We start from the raw sequence: 23,319 nt of genomic DNA, 5'->3' as shown, positions 1-23,319 counted from the left end.
ACACTCCTTAGGCTGTGTTCAGTCACCCAGGGGTGTCCGACTCTGTGCAACTCCATGGACTGTAACCTGCCAGGCTCCTCTGTCCATGGAATTCTCCAGGCAAGAAAAACGGAGCAGGTTTGCCATTTCCTTCTCCAAATATAGTCCTTAGATGATTCCATCTAGTTGCATATCCTAAATTCCTAAATTTATATTTTAAGCTCTGACCACAGCGTAAATTCCAGACTCATCTATCTCACTGGCTGTGTACCATCTCTACTTAGTGACTAACAGAAATCTGAAATGCAACACTTCCAGAACACAGCTCTTGAGGTGCTTCACCCAAATGTGGTCATTCTCTTATCAATCTTGAGCATATATGACTCTTTCAACCTTCCAGTTGTTTTTAATTAATTTTATTTACTTTATTTTGGCTATGCTGGGTCTTTGTTCTATGCAGACTTTCTCAAGATGCAGTGAGTGGGGGCTACTCTCCAGTTGTGGCACAAGAGCTTCTCGTTGCAGTGGCGTTTCTCGTTGCAGAGCCCAAGTGCTAGGGCGTGTGGGCTTCTGTAGCTGTAGCACGTGGGTTCAGAGGCTGCAGACCCCAGGCTCTGGAGCATAGGCTCAGTAGTTGTGGTGCGTAGGTTTAGTTGTTCCAAAGCATGTGGGATCTTCCTGGCTCAGGGATTGAACCCGTATCTCCTGCACTGGCAGGCAGATTCTTTACCACTAAGCTACCAGGGAAGCCCATTCCAATCATCTTGGCAAGAAACCTTGGAGTTATCCTTGAATATCCTCAAAAATATTTAATGTCAAGAGATCCTATTGGCTCTACCATCAGAATGCATCCACCACTTCTCACATCTACTCCAACACCCTGGATCCAATAATACCATCTTCTTCCTGGTCTATTCCCAATATCCTCCTAGGTGGGTTCCCTACTTCTACTCTTATCTGTTCACAAAGAAGCCAAAAAACCTCCCAATAGCTTTTTATCTCACCCGGAATAAGATCTGAACTCCTCAATTGTAGCTCTTGGCCTCCAGGACCCTATAAAACTGGTTCACTAGCTCTTCTCTTCTCACCTGCCATTCTTCACTTACACTTTGTTCCAAGCCTAGCCTCTCTTCACTGCTCCTTGAATAAACCAACAGGATCATCTCCAGGGCTTCTGAAGCATCCTTCCTACTGCCTAACACACCCATCCCTCAGAGAATCACCTGGCTGGGTCTCTCCTTCAGCCTTATGCTGAAATTATCACAGTCCTTCCTTTACTGTCCTATTTGAAATGGAACCTGCTCCCACCCCCATCCACACCCTTGCCATTCTGTCCTCTTGAGTCATTCAGTCGTGTCCGACTCTTTGTGACCCCATGGACAGTAGCCTACTAGGCTCCTCTGTCCATAGGATTTTCCAGGCAAGAGTACTGGAGTGGGTTGCCACTCCTTCTCCAGGGGGCCTTCCCGATCCATGGATCGAACCTGGGTCTCCAGGACTGTAGGCAGATGCTTTACCGTCTGGGCCACCAGGGAAGCCCACAGCTTCCTTCCTTCTGTCCTCTTACACAGCTTTATTTTTCTTCTTAGCAGTTATCACTACACGACATCACATAATTGGTAACATGTGCGCTGTCCACCTTTGTGAAATTCTACAAGAGCAAGGTTCTGTCTCTATTGTATCCTCAACTCCTCCAACAATGCCTAACACATAAAAGACACTTATAGACACATATTTGCTAAATATATGAATGAATAAATGAACCATCTGCAAATCAACTTCTGAACACCTTCAGTTTTCAGAAATGCTTTATTATAACCTACACTTTTAATCACTAGCCTGCCTGTCAACAAAATGAATTATATTACAGACTTTTATTTAAATCCCGATAACTGAAGGAGCTTTAAGCTTCAATGAGCCCTGGGAATCTTTAGCAACTTACTGGATAGGTTCATTTGCTGAAGCAATAACAACATATTAATCAGAAGAATCCCACTCATTTCATCAAAAAATTGTTTTTATCTATAAAATCATAACATCACACTCATGTTCTTTTAGCAAGAAGTTTAGAATCTGAAATAACCATATGTAACAGTACTCAGTGTGGCTGGTATCCCGCCCCTCTACTTCATGTGAACTGGCACTCAGCTTTAAGTGAAGGCACCTGAAGAACTGCTTGACATAAGCAAGGCAAGGTCATGACAAGGTCAAGTCAGTGCCAGGACTCAGCTCTATGTCCCTTCCTAGTGGTCCCAGGTCCACATCTCACGACAGGGTTTTGAATGCTGACCTTTTTTGTGGAACCAATTAAATGGACCCTCTTGTAGCAAATTCTGTAGTAATGACTTCAAATATTCTACAATACAAATGCCATCTAGATGGGAGGGCTTTTTTTTAAGTGCTGAAGGTATAACTGGGCCATAGATATGATGAAACTTCATTTACTAGAAAATGCTGAATTCACTTGTTGATCTGAGTCATTTCATGATTTCTTGAATCATGGGAATAATCTCAGGAAGCACAGTTCTGAAATAAATATGACTAGCACATAACCTATGAATAAAATGTCTGTCTTTACCATAACAATTGAGTTTTATGCAAAGGGGCATCTGCAGAAAGCAGGAACAGACGCCCATATGTGTATTCCCTGAGTAAGCCGAAGCATGGTATCTGAGTATCTGGATTTAAAGTGATGAAGCCAGTAAAGTTCATATAAACCTTGCTATAACTATAATGTTTGCCACACAAAAAGTTCAAAGAAACCCTCTCAGACAAGGAAGCATGTTATTTAACAGAACTCAGTCATGAGGAGTCACATTATAGACAATCCCAAACCAAGATCCCAACACTGTACACAGGACACCATGGTTAGTACAAAGCTTACTGAAGTACAACAGTGAGAGCCTGAGATGGAATAATAAGTGTTTAATATTTTTAAGCAATAGCAAAAACCAATTTTTGTGGCTTTATTTTTTGTAGTTGTGACTTCCAATAGATTTCCACAGAATTAAACAGTATAATGCCATTTTTGGAAAAATAAGAGCCTACATTTAGCATTTTCTTATATTACAAATACTTTATTTGAAACCTAATTGTTGAGCATGTCTAAGAAGTCAGAAATAAGCATGTTTCTTCCAAGTCAAGGTGAGCTCAGAAGCAGTCATTTTTTTTCTCTATCTTCTGGCTGCTAGTGACTGTTTATCTGTGATGTTCCAGTCCCCTCACCCAATAAGAAGTATCTAAAAAATAACATGGTTTAAGAAAAAGATATATACTAGGAGGGTAGAAGTTTAAAGATCTGTGTCATAAATCCCTTAACAATGAACAAGGCATTTATTGGAGTTTATCTTTTTATCTGTGAATTAAATGATGTTGATTAAATGACCTCAAAGATCCTTTCCAACCCCAAAGTTATAATTTTAAGAACAAAGCAGGAATCTTCATTTTCTCTACAGGAATATGAAACATACAGACAGGCTGACAGCTTGACTATTTGAAGGCAGCACAAGAGAAATAAGCTGTCACTTATTTTAAAAAAGTGATGGATAATACTGTTCTACCATAATAATGAAAAAATAACAAACTCTAGAAAAAGTAACAAACTCTTTAACATATTTGAAAGAATGTGCTATTAACTATTTGGTATTATTAGGATGTGGTAATTTCTGACTTTTCTTTTTTGGCAGAAGTATTTATAATATTTTTATTATATGAAATTTGTATCTAACATTTCCTGTACAACTTAAAATTTCACCATCAAGTTCCTATCCAAAGAACCAAGTCTACAGAGCTACTAAAGAGTACACTGTGTTATATGCATGCTGGAAGATGATTATGTGGAGGAAAAAATCTTTCCAAATTGCTGATTTTCTCCAAATAGTTTTCTGGTAACAGGAAATAAGAAGACAGATGTCTCATAGCAGATTTGTAGTTTAACATCAATAATTCTTCAGGTTTTATTTTCCTTTCTTGTCCAGTAAATCTTAGAATTAGGATATTAATTTTCATTTAAGTGAAAAAATATTTTAGCCCAATATTTCTACAGATGAAAGCGTACTACATACTCCAAGAATAAAGATGTTTAAATGCCTCATTTTACTACTGAATACTGATCTTTGTAATGAACCAAGCTACTAGTCGGGTATTCACATTTTAACTTTGGAAAAGCAGTTTGTGCAGGCCTATCCACTTTATTATATTAATACATTGTTTATTTCTTTTTAAAAACACCACTGTATTTGCCTCTTTCATGTTCTAAAATCTCTCGGCTTTTCCCACAGTAAGCAGCAGTTTACAAAATCCCATTTAGCATCACTAACCTTACTTAATAGCTTACTTTCTAGATCTTTTAGTTTCTACTTCTGAAAATAAAAAAGCCTATATAAGCATATGTATGCATATGATTGGAGAACTAGAGAAATACTGAAATAGTTTTCAGATGGGTAGAACATTCTAAATTTCATCCATGAATAGTACGGATCCCCTCGAATCATGACTGTCACATAATAATAGGAGCCAGAGAGAATGACTCCAATAATCAAGTGATATAACACTGATGATAATTTCTTTCAAATGTTGTCAGCAAGTAAGGTAGCTAAGAAAGTTTAAAATAAAAATTTCCTAGCACTTATTACTCTTTTACTCAATATGCTGTGCTAAAACTGTATGTAGCACTCTGATAAAGTGTGGAAAGCTAGTAAAACTTTAAACCAATTAGATAAACAAGAGCTTAACAGATGATTACAGTCAAACCTACAAAAATCAAAATATATGGCATAAATTATTACATGTGTGGGAAAATTTTAGTCTGAAGTGTTTTAGAAGCGCTACAAATCAGAAATTAAATAATAAAATAGTTTCATATAGTTATTTTATATTATAAAATTCTAGAGTAGTTGGTACACAGTATATGGGTCTCTATTATAACTTTTATTGTTTTATTATAGATTATTGGCACTCCACCTCAAATTTAACATGTATAACTTAAAAAAAAATCAAATCCACAAACTACCTAGTTTTTCATCCTGATTTATATTATAATCTCTAAGCTCCTGATATGAAATCAGAAGGAAAAACTAGGTAGTATGTGGGTTTGGTTTTTTTTTAAGTTACACATGTTAAATTTGAGGTGGGGTGGGTTTTTCTTCCTGATTTCTATTATCATCTCTAAGCTCCTGATAGGAAGCTGAAACTCCAATACTTTGGCCACCTCATGTGAAGAGTTGATTCTCTGGAAAAGACCCTGATGCTGGGAGAGGCTGGGGGCAGGAGGAGAAGGGGACAACAGAGGATGAGATGGCTGGATGGCATCCCTGACTCGATGGGCATGAGTCTGAGCAAACTCCGGGAGTTTGTGATAGACAGGGAGGCCTGACGTGCTGGGATTCATGGGGTCGCAAAGAGTTGGACACGACTGAGTGACTGAACTGAACTGAAGCTCCTGATAATTGGTACTTTAACTTTCAATCATTCCTATTTCCTTTGATTCATCCCATCCCCCACACCACAGCCAATCAGTTGGAAATTCCTCATTACTCTTCTTTCAAAATCTCACCTGTATCAAATCCTGTTTTTCCATTCTCATAGCAGCCCAGTTCTGGTCCTTCATTCACCGACCTAACTAATACCCATAAGGCTTCCTCTACTCTGATTCAGACAGCTCATCATTAAGCTGTGTGTGTGGTTATTTGTCACCACACCCACATCTTTGGTCTAGCTTTCAAGGACTTCTACAATCTGACCTCAATGCATTCCTCTAGTATCATTCACAGTCAACAAACAGATCATAGAGAAAGCAAGAGACTTCCAGAAAAACATCTACTTCTGCTTCATTGACTATGCAAAAGCCTTTGACTGTGTGGATCACAATAAACTGTGGAAAAGTCTTAAAGAGATAGGAATACCAGACCACCTTACCTGTCTCCTGGGAAACCTGTTTGCAGGTCAAGAAGCAGCAATTAGAACTGGACATGGAACAACAGACTGGTTCAAATTGGGAAAGGAGTATAACAAGGCTGTATACTGTCATCCTGCTTATTTACCTTATATGCAGAGTACATCATAAGAAATGCAGGGCAGGATGAAACACAAGCAGGAATCGAGATGGTCAGGAGAAATAAATCAACACTCTCAGGTATGCAGATGATGTCACCCTAATGGCAGAAAGTGAAGAGGAACTAAAAAGCCTCTTGATGAAGGTAAAAGAGGAGAGTGAGAAAGCTGACTTAAAACTCAGCATTCAGAATACTAAGATCATGGCATCCAGTGCCATCACTTCATGGTAAACAGATGGGAACAAAGTTGAAACAGTGACAGATTTTCTTTTTCTGGGCTCCCAAATCACTGCAGACGGTGACTGCAGCCACTAAGAGACACTTGCTCCTTGGAAGAAAGCTATGACAAACCTAGGCGGCATATTCAAAAACAGAGACATCACTTTGCTGACAAAGGTCTGTCTAGTCAAAGCTATGGTTTTTCTAGTAGTCATGTACAGATGTGAGAGTTGGACCACAAAGAAGGCTGAGCACTGAAGAATGGGTGCTTTAGAACTGTGGCGCTGGGGAAGACTCTTGAGAGTCCCTTGGACTGCAAGGAGATCCAACCAGTCAATCCGAAAGGAAATCAACACTGAATATTCACTGGAAGGACTGATGCTGAAGCTCCAAAACTTTGGCCACATGAGGTGAATAGCCGACTCATTGGAAAAGACGCTGAAGCTGGGAAAGATTGAAGGCAAAAGGAGAAAAGGGCGGCAGAGGGTGAGATATTTAAGAGAGCATCACCGACTCAATGGACATGAATTTGAGCAAACTCTGGGAGACAGTAAAGGACAGGGAAGCCTGATGTGCTGCAGTCCATGGGGTCACAAAGAATCGGACATGATTTAGTGACTGAACAAGAATATCATTCATTCACAGTAACTGCAGAGACTCTCCCTGTCAGTTAAACTGACCCACCTTCTAATTCCAAACACAATTTATTATTTTCTATCTCAATGTCCTTGACGAATCTATTACTCACTTTGCCTAGGATAGCCTATACCCACCTACCCAATGCTAAGAAACAAAGATAATTGAAATCCTACCACCTTAAAGACCAACTTTACTTAAAATTCCCTCACTAAGTTACCCTGATTAACTGTAACAAAAAGTACTCCATCTCTTTTCTCCAAGATTGTAGAGCATCTCACCACAAGCACATGGATCCACAGCTTGTTTTCATGTATCTCTGTAGTTCTGCTCACTTGGAAGTCATATAATAAATGAATAAATGCGTGCATAAGTGAATCATTACATAAATGAGATTAAAATCTGGGTAATGCTAAACCTTAAGGATTTTGGAAATAATAAAAACATGTATGTTAGAATTATATGTCAGGTATCTCTAAGAAATATAGTGAGATTTATAATATAAAATTTTAAATACCCCAGAGAGTTTAATTTATACATTTTATAGTGGGAAGAGATATCCTGACTATACTGCCACATAACAACCCTTGAAAATACATTAAATATATAAGGCTAAACTGTTATGCTAAAATATCCTATTTTTAAAAAAAAGGATTTCCAATGAAATAAAATTTTTTCTTAAAAAAAAGCTAAATATTCTAAAATTATGTTCTTCATTCTGAAGATACTTCAATGATAATTCAAAGAGATTTTTCAAAGAAAACTGAGGTACTTTTTAACAATACCATATGATGTGTATTGACAGTTTTCAGGTAAATGGTTCCTACTTCTACAAAGATAAACAAATCTGTCAAATGCTCTTTCATGGGAAAATGCTAAAATTTGTCAATAAAACAGAGTTTTAATCAAATATTATTATATTATTGTTCAAAGTAATATTTTTCAACTTTTGAAACTTTTGAAAGTTAACAACCATAAATGCTATAGCTTCAGATACAGCCTCAGTAAGGAAAGTATAACATATAACCTCCATACCATATTAACTGAGATAAAGTGATCATATTGTATCTGTATTAAAACACTAAAGTGTGCTTTAATAAGAAACAGTAAATAGAATTCCCTTGTGGTGAAATTATTTTTATCACCTGGTTACAGGTTGGCTGTGTTTATACATATACAAATGCATGTGGGCATAGCCTGGTATACAGTTTATTCTCTCACTCTGTGGGCAGACATACTGGATGCTGAACTGGCCACTGCATTATATAAATGATACAAAGAAGCCAGAATTTATTAAAGGGAAAAAATACTAGAGTTCAGAAGCAAAGGAAACAGAAAGCAAAACTGGTTGATGTAAGCAGGACTGATGGTCAATCGATAGTTGTTGCTTTGGTGTTTGTCCCCTACTTCTCTTCCCCAAAACAAGAGTTTCTATTAAGGATCTCTGGTTTTGAAGAAAGAGATTCTATTTTAGTTCCAAGGGCAGAACAAACTAATCAGTGGTCACAGTGATTCATTCAAGAATAAGAATGTGATTTAAGCAATTTTAAGTTAGTTTCATGATTTTTCCTAAGAATAGCAAGCATCAAAGTTGTTTTCTCTCTCTCTTTAGGTGTAAACATGGATGCTTATCATCCCAGCTGAATAAAGATGTATATAGTTCCTTGCTGGGGAGAGCAGCCAGTCTTAGGATAAAAATCACTCCTCTAAGGACAGTATGATGGAAGGAAAGTGGGTTATTGGTGACATTATTGACATTATTAATGAGCTGAAGCAACAAATCTTTTCTAATCTAGCCCTACTTCTGGACTTTTCAGTAAAAGAAGTCAATACGCTCTCTTTATCATTCAGGCCAGTTGGAGATTTTGTTTTAAGGTACCTGCAAACAAAATAATTTTAACAGATACAAAGGAAAATATATATACACTGTTAGACAATGATTGCAGAAAAAAATCTTCTATATAAAAATTTATCATTTTTAAATCTAAGAAAATCATTAAAATCAATAATTCAACAAATTCACAGAAGCAGAGATTTTTTTAAAACTAATTAAAATAAGTGGCAACTGTCTCTAGGTTGTTTTTTTTTTGTCTCTAGGTTTAACAAGAGAATCCATCTGAAGGTTTCATTTTGAATTTCCTCAAGTAAAATTACTTACCTGGAAATGTACTATGTCTATATTCTATCTTGTGCTGGGGATTCTTCCTAAGGGAAAAAAAAAGAAAGAAACAAAAGAAAGCAAATATAAGGTCAGGTCTGACAATCACTAAAAATGAATAAGACTATTTAAATTAAACTAGAGCACTCAGTAAACTACAAATAAAATTAGCAATAAGCCACTTGTTGATAAACATTTGCTTTGTTATTGCTGTTAACTACAGTTACCATGCTGTACAAAGCATCTGCTTTTTAATTACAACATTTACTGAGTGCCTACTCCACGCCAGGTATAGTGTTGGATGCAAAGTGTGGTGAGCCAGACAAAGTTCTTCCGCCCTCTTGACTTACATTCTACAGAAAGGCAATATGAGACAAATAAAATACAATATACTGTATTTTTAAAATGTCAATATCATATATCACATAAAGATATGATGTAAATTAGTATATAAAATACATAACACAAAGTATCAAATAGTGTGTTTGTGTAATATCTAAAAGGATACTTTTAAGGCTCTTTTAGAACCCAAAAACAAAAGCATACAAGTCATGTGTCTCCAAACGATACCAATCAACTGTTATGAGAAAATAAGAAAGTCAATATGCATTGAGAAACATATAACAACATATCCCAAAGTCAAACAGAAACCACTGTTTGAATATCTACTTTTGATTAAATATATTGACAATCTCTTCTATCATTTTATTAAACAAATGTTTGGGTACACTGTATACATATAAACATTCTCCAGATAATGCAAAATTGCCCAGACAGCAAAACTTCAAAGCATTAACTGGTCCATCATGCTGCACTTGGCGGTTACCTTTCTCTTAGGGGGCTAACAAAGGAGAGTTGGGGAGTGCTGACAACAGACATATGCTGAGATGGACATATGAAGCTGTTGAGAGGATTTAAGTTTAAGGGCTTAGTAGGTGGTAAGTAACTACGGTTGGCCATTTGTTCATTCATCAGTGGTCCAAGAAATAGTCACAGGGCACTTATCACACGCGAGGGTCTGTGGCAGGTGTCAGCGACATTTCTTCTTGCTAATCTCTCTTCTTTTGGGGTAACTTTCCCTACAATATGAGTGTAAACACAGTACAAGAGTGCAGCCACACAATTAATAAGGGTCATAACTCAACAGTTTTGAAAAGTGGAGAAAAGATTCACCAAAAGACTGTGTGTTTGGAGTAATTAACCCAAATCTGACTGAATGAAAAAGAAACCTCAAGGTTCAAAGAAATAAACTGGACAACTTAAACGTGATGAAGGGAGCTGCAAATGAACAAAGCTTCCATGATGCTTTGTGGGAAGATCTTTCCTCACTGAACACGCTGGCACAGGTCATTAATTTGTTTAATTCAATCTTTATTAAAGTACAATTAATATTGGATATCAGGAGAGGTAGAAAAGAAAAATGAAAGACATTAATGCCAGAGGTAGTTCTCATTAATAATCTAGAAAAAATTGCTGATCCTCTGAGATTATTTTTGGTAATATTCTTAAAATCTTTTTGTTATTATTACTGTGGTAAAATACTGGTAACTTTTTTTATTTTAAATGTCAAACTACTGAAAAGTAGTCAACTGGTACACAGAAATTCCATATATCCTCATTGAAATTCTTCAAGTGTTAACATTCTACATAGATGCCTCACTATTATCTATCTAGAGTCATTTGCGATTTAAAGGTTTTTTCTCCTTCTTTTAATACGTTTCCTTTCAGAAAGCAGTCTGAAAGCAGTCCTATCTTTTCCTGCTTTTCCCTGAACAGAGCAGGCTTATTGCAAAGCTCAATGTGATGTTAATTGTTTGCTACTGGAGTCTCCTTCAAAAGCTGCTTTAGAAACTCTCAAGCATCTAAAAACAAGCACAGAAATGAAATCAAGTGAGTTAATGGAGATAAGTATAGTTTGTGTACCAAATACCAGTTAAAAGACTGCTGACATCAGTTCTCAGGCTAGAAAGACTAAAAGGAAAAGTATCCTTTTTAAAAGGCCAAATGAAGCCTAGTGGGGACAGGGGTAATAGTTCAACCTTAAAGTTATAGAAGGTGGTTATCTTGGGACACATCCACAGCTGCACTCATATACCGATCTACACAATCTAACCTCACATTCGACTTAGGAAAAGGCAAGCCCTTTCAGAATAAATGAATAGGGGGAAAGGTTTACACTGGTATATTCCAAAAAAGAAGAACAGAAATAAGTGTTATGAAATTTTGTGTTCAGAAAAGGAAAAGATTTTCAGCTCCATGTGCAGATTTTCATCTGCCTTAGAGGGGGAAAGGGTGTTTCTTTAAGGTTTCCTTAACAGTTTCTGTCCTTTTGTAAGAGAACTTGATACTATTTTCATTAAAAGGCAGGTGTAAGACTGCAATATAGACCAGAAGAAACTAGATGTGCTGGTGCTTTTCCACATTTAACTTAGAAATTAAACTTCCAATTTAAAATAAAAGAATTAATGTCAATATTCTGCTAGTTATTTCATTGAAAATGAAGAAAAAATATCCTCTGGGATAGGTTCAAAAGTTTTCTGTTTTAGGGTATTTTCAAATATACTTTATTCTTTCTTGATGATATAACTCACAGGATAGATTTTAATAAGAAAATAAGCCAAAGCAGAAACAAAAATATATCATCACAGGCAAAAGCATATTCAAAATAAAAACAAATTTTAGACATCTTGTTTACATAGCAATTTAAATGTAAAAAAATTAAGTATTCTGAATGTTAAATTCCTTAAATCATCCTCTCCTTCAAGGTCCCTCATGATCTTGGTCTATACCTTTATTTGCAGCCCAATCCTTCATTTCTTCTCTGGGAAAACAGCTTCTGATTTTTTGCCATCGATAGGCACTTGCTCACAGCCAAGAATATTCTTCTAACTCTATACTACCTACCTAAGTACCTTCCTCAGGAAAACAACTCTGATAATTACCGGGTAATACCTCCAGAATATATTGTCCGTATCTACCATTTAGTACTCACCACATAATTTCTTATACAGTCATTTAAATTTTCAACACAAATGTGAGTGTGTGTGTGTGCGTGTGCATGTGTATGTATTATCTCATCATCTGTCAAACGAACTGCTGGAGGTTGTGGCTTTTTCTTACATTATAAATATCTTTTACAGCTCCTACAAGAGTACCTTTTATGAGATGGCATTCAACTATACTTTTCAAAAACTACCTACCTATTACAATATAATCAACTCTTTCCCTTCAAAGAGTTTTTTTAATTGAGCTTTTACATGAGTTTCCAAAATGATGAAATATTTTCTATTTAAGAGGGAAAAAAAAGACACCTATTTTTTGCTACCTTTATTATTATTTCAAAATGATTATTGAATTTGCAAGAATCATTTGTAATACAAACCAAAGTTTAAAATTCTCATTGGCTGGTACAAAAAGCAGTTCCAATCATTTCTAGACTGACAAGTTTTCTTACTTTTTTTTCTTTTTCTAGTAAATCATAATCTATGGATCCTGATGTTTTTAGAAGAATTTCCTTTGAAAGGCAGTTTTTCTGTTGGATACAAGCCTATTCTCATTATGTTGAAAAGAATGTTCACGTGCTGAAATTGCTCTGTGCTCACACCTACAAAGTTAATAATCAAAAGTATTCACGGAGCCTTTTTACACAAACCTAGGACTAAAATGTGTTAAAATTTCCTGCCATTAACAATTCATATTACCTCCTCAGGAAACAATGAAAATCTGACAATCACATTAAGCGGACTCCACTGCCAACAGGTTCCTGAGATACTGACTGCTCAGCATCACACGACACTTAGCTCTCATCAATCACTCACTCCAGTCAACAGGAACACAGAGTCCTTCACATACAGTTTAGGGACAAATGCCATGGTGACTTGGACCTGTTCTCATCTGGCTTGTTAAAGTTTAAATCACCAGCATTATGCTGTAGAAGGTGTTCAAGGTTCCGAGATTAGAAGAACCAAGTCTGAATTCAAACTACATTGTTTACTGGTTTTGTGATTCGGGGCAAGTCCTAAGCATGGAAAATACTGCCTACCTCACAGAGGTAGTTTGAAGTACTAAATGAAGTGATGTGCATAAACATTTGTGGACCATTAAGCATTTTACAGGTGTCAACTATTTTTACAGAAACAAATCAATTTTACTTTAAGATAGCCAACAATGTCTGAAAACTCTATGTAAAAGTTGGCCAGTAAAAGTAACTGCCAGCTAATATTAAACAGCTGAGTTTTTCCTTCAATAATACAGTTACTACCCTTTAACATTTCCCCCATCACCCTTCACATATTTATAGAATATTTTATAACATTTGCCCATGTGTATCCTATTTTAAAATATCAGTTATTAATAATACAGCAGAAAGTCTTTTTCATATTACCTTGGGTTAAAGTTAAGTGGCAATACTGTACAGCTCTTTGGGAACATATGCATATCCGTAATAACTTTCAAGGACAATGTAGCAAAATTCCACTCAGGACTTTTTCCTAATAGTAATTGGAAATACTTAGAGTTCATTCATTAAAAAATTTACATCAACCTTTTTCACAAATAGCATTTTTGTAACTCAGCAGGCCTCAAAATCCTGTTCTTTGACATTTTTTTTTAATCTTTGGGCTTTTAAACACAGACATACACACTTATAACTACATCAGATTTTTATGAGCTGTTATATTTTAAAATACACATTTTACAAAGCATTTCTGGCCTTATGAATGATATGAATAACAAATATATATCTGAAGGAAAAACATTCAGAAAGAGAAAATAGAAAATGTCTTCAAATTTGCTAAGGTCCTGAGGTGGGAACAAACTAGGGTATATGGACAAATACAAACAGCTTGCATAGCTCAATAGGAATGAGGGGGAGGAAAGAGTAGGAAATGAAGTTAGAGAAGAATTTGGGCCAAGGTAAAGAGTTTTGTGTGAGGCTACTGGACAATTTTGAATAAGAAATCAACTTGATATGACATTTTTAGAGAACTGCTCTGATTGCTGTGTGGAAATGAACTATTAAAAGGCAAAATAAGAAATAAGGATGTCAGTTAAGAAGCTACTATTGTATGTACACCAGATCTGAGATGACTGTGGTTATGACTTAGATGACTGAGGCAGAGGAATTAAGAAATGTTCAGGTTCTAAACATATTTTAAAGGCTGAAATGGTAAGAACTGCTGATGAGTGATGTGAAGAAAAGAGAAGGATCAAGGTTGCGTCTTGGTTGGGAGCCTCGGTATGAGAATGGTGAAATCACTTACAAAGGTGTAAAACACTTGGGAAAGAGTTGTTTTCATGACAAAAATCAAAAGTGATCTGTTTGGATGTGATAAGTCTGAGCTATTTTACAACCAAGTGGAGGCACTTAAACAAAGGAGTCTGGAGCCATTACACTGAATTAGCTCACCTAGGGCGTAAGAACAGAGCAGCAAAGGTAAAGGATCAGAGAGCTGCACCCCGGGGTTCAGCAGTAATTATAGGTGGGAAAAAGGAGACAGCAAAGAAGGCTGAGGAAGAGCAGCCAGGAGTGTTCACTGACCTGACTTTATGAACTGGACTATATTTCTCTCTGTTCTAGATTTCCCTACTATTGAATGGAGGCCCCCAGAGCACAAATGTTTCAACCTTCTTGTTTTCATGAGGAACTAAGGCCCAGGAAAATCAAATGGCATGCAAAGTTTTGCTACACAATTGGCATAACCATAACTAGAACCTAAGCCTGCTGATGTAAAAACTCATTATCTCTCCATCACAGAGATACCTAAAGATTAATTAGGCAGCGATAAGAACAGAATAATAATGTTTTACTTCCAAAAATTTGATAACTTAATACTAAACTTACCACTCAAAATTTTCAAATGAACCTAAAGTCCTGTTTCACATCAACTTTTATAAAATGGACTTTTATAGAAGTTTTTTACGAAAGACTTTATAAAAAAAACTTTTATAAAAAGCATGTCTGATGCTCAATATTCACTCATACTATGCTTTTGTTTTCATTGCAAAACAATTTACTTTACACTAGTGAAATTCAACATTTATTTTAAAACCTAAAGCAAAAACATGAATACTATGATTTCAAATATTTAAGTCTCAAATTTAGGAGAAAAAGGAAAATTAAAAGTATGATCTTACTGAAAGAGTAAGCCAACATAAAATAAGAGAAACTAATCAATCTGCTATTTTAAAATCATTACAATGTACTATCTCTGAAAATGTATTTATATATATATATATATATCTGTGTGTGTGTGCAATTAACTAAATATAACAAAGAAAAACAGATTTGTTAATGTGCATTCAAATAAAGAAGAAAGAAAAACAAAACCGCATAAGACACTCCAGCACATTTTGTCCAGGCTACATGACACATTACACATCAAGGAGCAATGTTGTTACTACTATTTCTCTTTTGATGCTTTTACTGCTACTTCTAAATGAAGTTTAAAAAAAAATTACAGCCATGTCTCCAGGTAAAACTGTGTAACCAGTGATTAACATTTATTCTAAGATACTTTCTTCTAAGACTGTATTCTTACACATGATTAAAGAATTGTGAACATGGCAGATTACTTCTATATGCAGGTCCTATAAATATGGGTGATGTTATCAGCTTTAATTATACTTAACTCGACAGCCTGATGACTGATTCTGCGAACCTCAACTATGAGGCAATTCGTTTCCCTATGAAAACCCATTTATTTTGTCTCAAATAATATAGTATGTATTTATACTAAATACACATGTTCCTATTTTTATTAAGCAGCTTCAAAAAATCAGCATTTTGTAGTTTAAGGTGTACATTTGCATACATTATTAGGATAATACTGCAAAAACAAACAAACAAAAGATAATACTGCAATAACTTGGGAAACTTTGAAAATAAAAGAGAAAATAGCAAAAGATTTTATATGATAGTTGGGCTTTCCTGGTGGCTCAGCTAGGAAACAATCTGCCTACAATGCAGGAGACCTGGGTTCGATCTCTGGGTTGGGAAGATCTCCTGGCTCTGAACAGCTACCCACTCCAGGATTCTGGCCTGAAGAATTCTATGGACTGTATAGTCCATGGAGTCGCAAAGGGTCAGACATGACTGAGCTTATATGATAGTTATAAATCTGACTCAGCAAATAACAAAAGATAGTAATTTTAACATCAAATACATGTTTTTTAAAATGAATTATGCTTGTGGCAAAAACACTGTGTTCTTTCACAGCATACAGATCATGTCGTAGATTCATTATAATGAGAGCACTTATATGGTGACTGACACACTTCCCTACGTCATCCCTCTTAGAAGGTATTACAATTTGAAAAAAATAGTGGAGCTCTGGCTTCTGGAAAATATGAAGGTACCAACACTTTCATTTGTATAATACATGCCTTCCTAAGGTTCTGTAAATCTAAGGCAATATATGTGAGTTTGACTTTACATGTTGATACTAAGCCAGTTGAAGATGGATTCTGCTCATTTTAGTGTATATACATTCTAAGTTTAGTGCTTAATTTAACAAATAAAAACAGGAGTAATACACTGCATAAAATCCTATTATGCACCAGAGGAAGTGAGTCAGTGGCAAGCACAGCAATCACTGGGTTATCCTGGACAATAAGTGTCTAATTTAGACAAGTACCTTAAGCTAATCAAATGCATTAAACTGAACGAGCCTTCTGACAGATTGCAGTATATAGCACAAAAGGGAAAAAATCAGTTAAATGGGCAAGATACTGAAAATGATACCATGAACTAGTTCTTTCAAATTATCAATTTTCAAGCTGATTTAATTTTGTTATATTTTTAAAAGTATAACGTCAGAGAAAATGTTAGTAATGCCTATAGTTTTAGGAAAAAATAAAATTTAATAATTAAGGATGGTTTTTTCAACATCAACTTCCTACATTATATGGGAATTTTTCTTTTTTACTGCATAATATATTTATTAACATGTGATCCATATCTGTCTTACTCATTGAATAAAATATCTGAAAATTAAGTATATCCATCTACATACAGTTTTATGTTTTCATATTTGCTCTATAGTGATAAAAACCTTGACCACAGATGACAATACTTGCAAATACAAAACAATACCACATAAATTTAGGTAGCTGATGCAGTGCATAAGATTAAGATTATTCAGTGTAGAATACAACATTTGAGATCACCTAGATTTACCAACAAGAAACTGACTTGGACTCATTCAAGGGATTAGAAGGTAAGGCTGGGAAGCAAACAAACTAAAAACCAACCTAATATTTCACTTGAAAGAATACTTTCTACCTGAGAATAATTCTTATCCTGTTTTGTGAAGGCAAATTTTTGAAGATAAAAAGCAAAGATATTTTAGCTCATGAATTTCACCTCTTTCAAATGAATCAACCATCACGGAGTACAGGCATATCACAAATTTACTTTTAGAACATATATATTGATATATATTTACTTTTATAAATATAATAATTTCTGGCTGATTTTGTGCTTTATTTTATGATCAGTGAGGCTTCAATATTTTTCTTCTGTGGCGATAGGAAAAATCTGACATGCATTTACATAAAAACTCTTTTAAGCAAGCTAAATTAGAACATTTTTCTCATTCTGAGACAATAGGCTTATATTCTCAACACTGCTGAAATAAACATTTAGACCCAAGATGGAGCTGCTTCTGCCTAGGGTGCCATGCTAGCAAACTGAAAGGTAAGGTAACTTTCAGGTCCCTGTACATACTCTACCTGATTAGAGACACAGTGCGTCCAATCAGCCAGTCCCCACAGGCCATACCAACTCTGGGCTCCATACTTATTTCCTTGTTCCTTCTCACCCCAAACAAGGTTGTAGCCCCAGCCAGTCAGATATTTTCTCTTTTTCTCTACCTTGTTCTTTATTCTTCAGCCTTTAACAGCTTCCTGTCTTCAATCCTATTTGCATTTCTCCAAATGGAGACTGCTTCATGAAGTGTTAGATAAAGTTCATTTGTATCATCCAAACTGTCTTCTTTAAATCATTTTTTAACAGCAGGAAATGTGTGTGTGAGGCTAAACAAACCCAATAGCTTATTCTTGCAAATCAAGATTGTTAAATAATAAACTGTTCATAATATTTTATCAATTTAGTTATGGCAATGATACAAAATGAATCTACCAGATCCTGTTTTCTGCCTAACTAAAAATTATAATGTGACAAGAAAGGGTATACAAATATATATCATGCTTCTACAATCTGGTTTCTAGGATCTTGTTGATTTGAAAAATTCACAATTTCTTCAAAGTACTTTATCTGGTTTTTTCTTTTGTCAGCTCCAAAATATTATTTTGCCATTAGGCTAAAAAGACAAGGACTAGCAATACTTGAGAAGCCATGACTAGCAACGGTGGAATCAGGCCATACCACAGAGAAAGGCTGAACTGGAGGAGAGAAGAGACTTGGTTTTGAGCTCACTAGCTTTGGTGTCTTAGGCAACTAATTTAACCTTTCTTAGTCTCCATTCCCTTATCTGTAAAACAATAGTCAGAGTAAGTGATAACATCTAACATTCTCTTTAAACTGTAATTAAAATTAATGAGGGAAAAAACTTAAGATTTTATCTTCAAGTAGAAACAAGGACACTGGAGCAGCTCAACAGCTGAAGAAGAAAAGCACAATGTACATACATATAAATACATTTAGATACAGACATGAAAGTTTCTGCCATTACATGTGAGTCACTGACCTCTGAGTAATTTCTCTTGACTACTCCCTACTCTGTCCCCATTTAAAGTGATTGATGAAATAAAGGGTGGTGAAAGAAAGGCTGCAGTGTACATACATATAAATATATTTAGATACAGACATGAAAGTTTTTGCTATTACATGTGAGTCACCGGCCTCTGAGTAATTTCTCTTGACTACTCCCTACTCTGTCCCCATTTAAAGTGATTGATGAAATGAAGGGTGATGAAAGAAAGGCTGCAATTTTTTTACATCATTATTCTTAGCAAGGCCTTGCATTTTGTTTTTATCCTCCTAAAGAATAGGCATACTGCATTCTACTTCTGAAAAGGGTGTAGGACATCATGGCAGACAAATACTCTTGTTTTAACAACCAGGGGGGGAAAAACAACTCTGATATATTGTTAAAATTTTATTTATGAGAGAATTGTGGGAACAATGAGAATTTTATATTATCTAAAATTCCAAAGAGAAAAAGTCCTTCTTAGGGGAACTGATAATAACTCGTGCTTCTCTTCCGAAGAGAGCTTTGACAATTCTTAGCACAGGCTAAGGATAAGATTTGGACCAAATGGAGGCACACTATTTGAGGAAAGAGAAACTAGTAGAGCTTATTATCATGGTCTCACGGGGTTGTCACCACAACAGTCTAGAAAGTCAGGGAATTTCAAACACAAGGCAGATTTTTCCCAAGAAATATTTGCTGAGAGGAGCTCAGAGAGGTTTTAAGGTCTGAATTTGAATTTTCAAAAATGCAGAGTAAAATTTCTAACCCAGGTATTATCTCAGAGACAAAATACCACTAGAAGGAAGAGATCTGTAACAAACACATAACTAGTCTCTAACCAACAATTACTAGGAAATGCAACGGAATATAATGAATGACAATCTGGTAATGCAGTCAGCTAAATCCAGGCTAAGGGATACTCCTCAAAATAAAAGTCAGCTTCCTTCAACAAATGCATTGCAAGGAAAAGAGAAACCTATTGATTAAATAACTTAAGAAAAATGGCCACTTTTTGTCATAGATGGACCTTAACTGGATCCTGATATGGAGAAACAAAAGTGGGGGACAAAATGAGACTATAAGGAAACTGGGATACCTGACAGAATATCTAAGACAACTATGGATAAAATGGAATGAAAAAGATAACAATGATTTCAATATAATCTAGGAGTAGGGATAAGATGGAAGGAAATGTGATATGTATGAAAAACTACTGGCCATGACTTGATAATTATTGAAAATGAGTTACAGCTTCATTGGAACTTATTCTACACTCCCCCCACCCGCCCCAACTTGTGTATACATATAAAAGCCTGCATTACAAAAGTTTTTTAAAAATGAAAAGGTCTATTATCATAGTGCCACAAATTTTGACATGAGCTGTGAAAGCTGTTTTGTTCCAAAAATCTAGATAGACAGACATAAATAAATTTGTTCTACAAGTAATCTCACTCAACATTGTTTCATCAATCCTTGATATTTAATGATTCTTTGGGAAATATTTGTTGAATAAATGGGAGCAATGAATTAGTTACTTCAAGATTGTGTGTATGTGAGTGTGTGTATGTGTGTGTATGCGAGTGTGTGAAATTTCCCTGATTAGTGATGATACTGAGTAATTTTTCATGCTTATTCATTCTAGATGTTCTTTTCAGCAAAAAGTCTGTATATGTCACTAAGAGAAAAACAATAGTAATTTATAAGTCTACTTTCAGGATACAGAACAGTAGGATATAAGTCTGTTGTCTATTATGTCACTGTAATTATCTTTTTCTCACTCTGTGGCTTATTTTCACCCTCTTAATGGTGCCTTTTGATGGAAAAAACCTTTAATTTTAATGCAGTAAATAACTTTTCCATTTTAAATATTGATTTTTTATTGAAATAGAGTGATTCAGTTATACATATATATATATATTTTCAGATTCTTTTCCATTATAGGTTATTATAAGATACTGAATATAGTTACCTGTGCTACACAGTAAATTTCTGTTGTTAGCTACTACTTTTTATATCTTGTCTTAGAAAACAACTCCTACTTTGGGATTGTGAAATTATTCTCTTATATGTATCTTTAAAACTTTATTGTTTTCTTTCACATTTACTTTTATGATCCATCTGGAATTCAGGTTTTGACTATGGTGTGAATTTTCTTTTTTTCGTTAAACACTTGTATCCCAATAAAATTAACTGAAAAAATTCACACTTTTCTCACTGCCTGCAATGACTCTTTTCATGAACATGTCACCTGTGTATGCAGAGGTTTGCTTTTGGGTTCTGTTCTGCTCTGGCCTTCTTACTTTATCTTTGAGCATATACTGACCTGTCTTACAGTAACTGTATAACAAGTTCTGCCAACTTTTTTTTTTTTTTTTATTAGTTGGAGGCTAATTACTTTACATCATTACAGTAGTTTTTGTTATACATTGAAATGAATTAGCCATGGATTTACATGTATTCCCCATCCCAGTCCCCCCTCCCACCTCCCTCTCCACCTGATCCCTCTGGGTCTTCCCAGTGCACTAGGCCCGAGCACTTGTCTCATGTACCCAACCTGGGCTGGTGATCTGTTTCACCCTAGATAATATACATGTTTCAATGCTGTTCTCTTGAAACATCCCACCCTCGCCTTCTCCCAGAGTCCACAAGTCAGTTCTATACATCTGAGTCTCTTTTTCTGTTTTGCATATAGGGTTATCGTTACCATCTTTCTAAAGTCCATATATATGTGTTAGTATACTGTAATGGTCTTTATCTTTCTGGCTTACTTCACTCTGTATAATGGGCTCCAGTTTCATCCATCTCATTAGAACTGATTCAAATGAATTCTTTTTAATGGCTGAGTAATATTCCATGGTGTATATGTACCACAGCTTCCTCATCCATTCGTCTGCTGATGGGCATCTGGGTTGCTTCCATGTCCTGGCTATTATAAACAGTGCTGCAATGAACATTGGGGTGCACGTGTCTCTTTCAGATCTGGTTTCCTTGGTGTGTATGCCCAGAAGTGGGATTGCTGGGTCATATGGCAGTTCTATTTCCAGCTTTTTAAGAAATCTCCACACTGTTTTCCATAGTGGCTGTACTAATTTGCATTCCCACCAACAGTGTAAGAGGGTTCCCTTTTCTCCACACCCTCTCCAGCATTTATTGCTTGTAGACTTTTGGATAGCAGCCATCCTGACTGGCGTATAATGGTACCTCATTGTGGTTTTGATTTGCATTTCTCTGATAATGAGTGATGTTGAGCATCTTTTCATGTGTTTGTTAGCCATCTGTATGTCTTCCTTGGAGAAATGTCTGTTTAGTTTTTTGGCCCATTTTTTGATTGGGTCATTTATTTTTCTGGAGTTGAGCTGGAGGAGTTGCTTATATATTTTTGAGATTAATCCTTTGTCTGTTGCTTCGTTTGCTATTATTTTCTCCCAATCTGAGGGCTGTCTTTTCACCTTGCTTATAGTTTCCTTTGTTGTGCAAAAGCTTTTAAGTTTCATTAGGTCCCATTTGTTTATTTTTGCTTTTATTTCTGAAATTCTGGGATGTGGGTCATAGAGGATCCTGCTGTGATTTATGTCGGAGAGTGTTTTGCCTATGTTCTCCTCTAGGAGTCTTACAGTTTCTGGTCTTACATTTAGATCTTTAATCCATTTTGAGTTTATTTTTGTGTATGGTGTTAGAAAGTGTTCTAGGTTCATTCTTTTACAGATGGTTGACCAGTTTTCCCAGCACCACTTGTTAAAGAGGTTATCTTTTTTCCATTGTATATCTTTGCCTCCTTTGTCGAAGATAAGGTGACCATAGGTTCGTGGATTTATCTCTGGGCTTTCTATTCTGTTCCATTGATCTATATTTCTGTCTTTGTGCCAGTACCATACTGTCTTGATGACTGTGGCTTTGTAGTAGAGTCTGAAGTCAGGCAGATTGATTCCTCCAGTTCCATTCTTCTTTCTCAGGATTACTTTGGCTATTCGAGGTTTTTTGTATTTCCATACAAATTGTGAAATTATTTGTTCTAGTTCTGTGAAAAATACTGTTGGTAGTTTGATAGGGATTGCATTGAATCTATAGATTACTTTGGGTAGTATAGCCATTTTGACAATATTGATTCTTCTAATCCATGAACACGGTATATTTCTCCATCTGCTTGTGTCCTCTTTGATTTCTTTCATCAGTGTTTTATAGTTTTCTATGTATAGGTCTTTTGTTTCTTTAGGTAGATATACTCCTAAGTATTTTATTCTTTTTGTTGCAATGGTGAATGGTATTGTTTCCTTAATTTCTCTTTCTGTTTCCTCATTGTTAGTGTATAGGAATGCAAGAGATTTCTGTGTGTTAATTTTATATCCTGCAACTTGACTGTATTCGTTGATTAGCTCAAGTAATTTTCTGGTAGAGTGTTTAGGGTTTTCTATGTAGAGGATCATGTCATCTGCAAACAGAGAGAGTTTCACTTCTTCTTTTCCTATCTGGATTCCTTTTACTTCTTTTTCTGCCCTGATTGCTGTGGCCAAAACTTCCAAAACTATGTTGAATAGTAGTGGTGAGAGTGGGCACCCTTGTC

The 23,319-nt window shown here is 35.6% G+C and overlaps 1 protein-coding gene across 4 annotated transcripts in view; it reads right to left on the bottom strand.

The window, feature by feature from the left end:
- The window catches only part of APLF (aprataxin and PNKP like factor), a 104,881-nt gene that overhangs the window by 5,491 nt on the left and 76,071 nt on the right, over positions 1 to 23,319 (bottom strand). For all 4 annotated transcript variants that reach the window (XM_070480389.1, XM_020878587.2, XM_020878583.2 and 1 more), the window contains one exon: positions 9,046 to 9,092. In XM_070480389.1, the coding sequence (XP_070336490.1) occupies positions 9,046 to 9,092 (47 nt within the window). The remainder of the gene's footprint in view (positions 1 to 9,045; positions 9,093 to 23,319) is intronic.

This window comes from Odocoileus virginianus, chromosome 2 (assembly GCF_023699985.2).
Source record: "Odocoileus virginianus isolate 20LAN1187 ecotype Illinois chromosome 2, Ovbor_1.2, whole genome shotgun sequence".
NCBI classification, from domain to species: domain Eukaryota; kingdom Metazoa; phylum Chordata; class Mammalia; order Artiodactyla; family Cervidae; genus Odocoileus; species Odocoileus virginianus.
The sequence above is the reverse complement of the archived record's forward strand: the minus strand, read 5'-3'. Positions and strand labels throughout refer to the sequence as shown.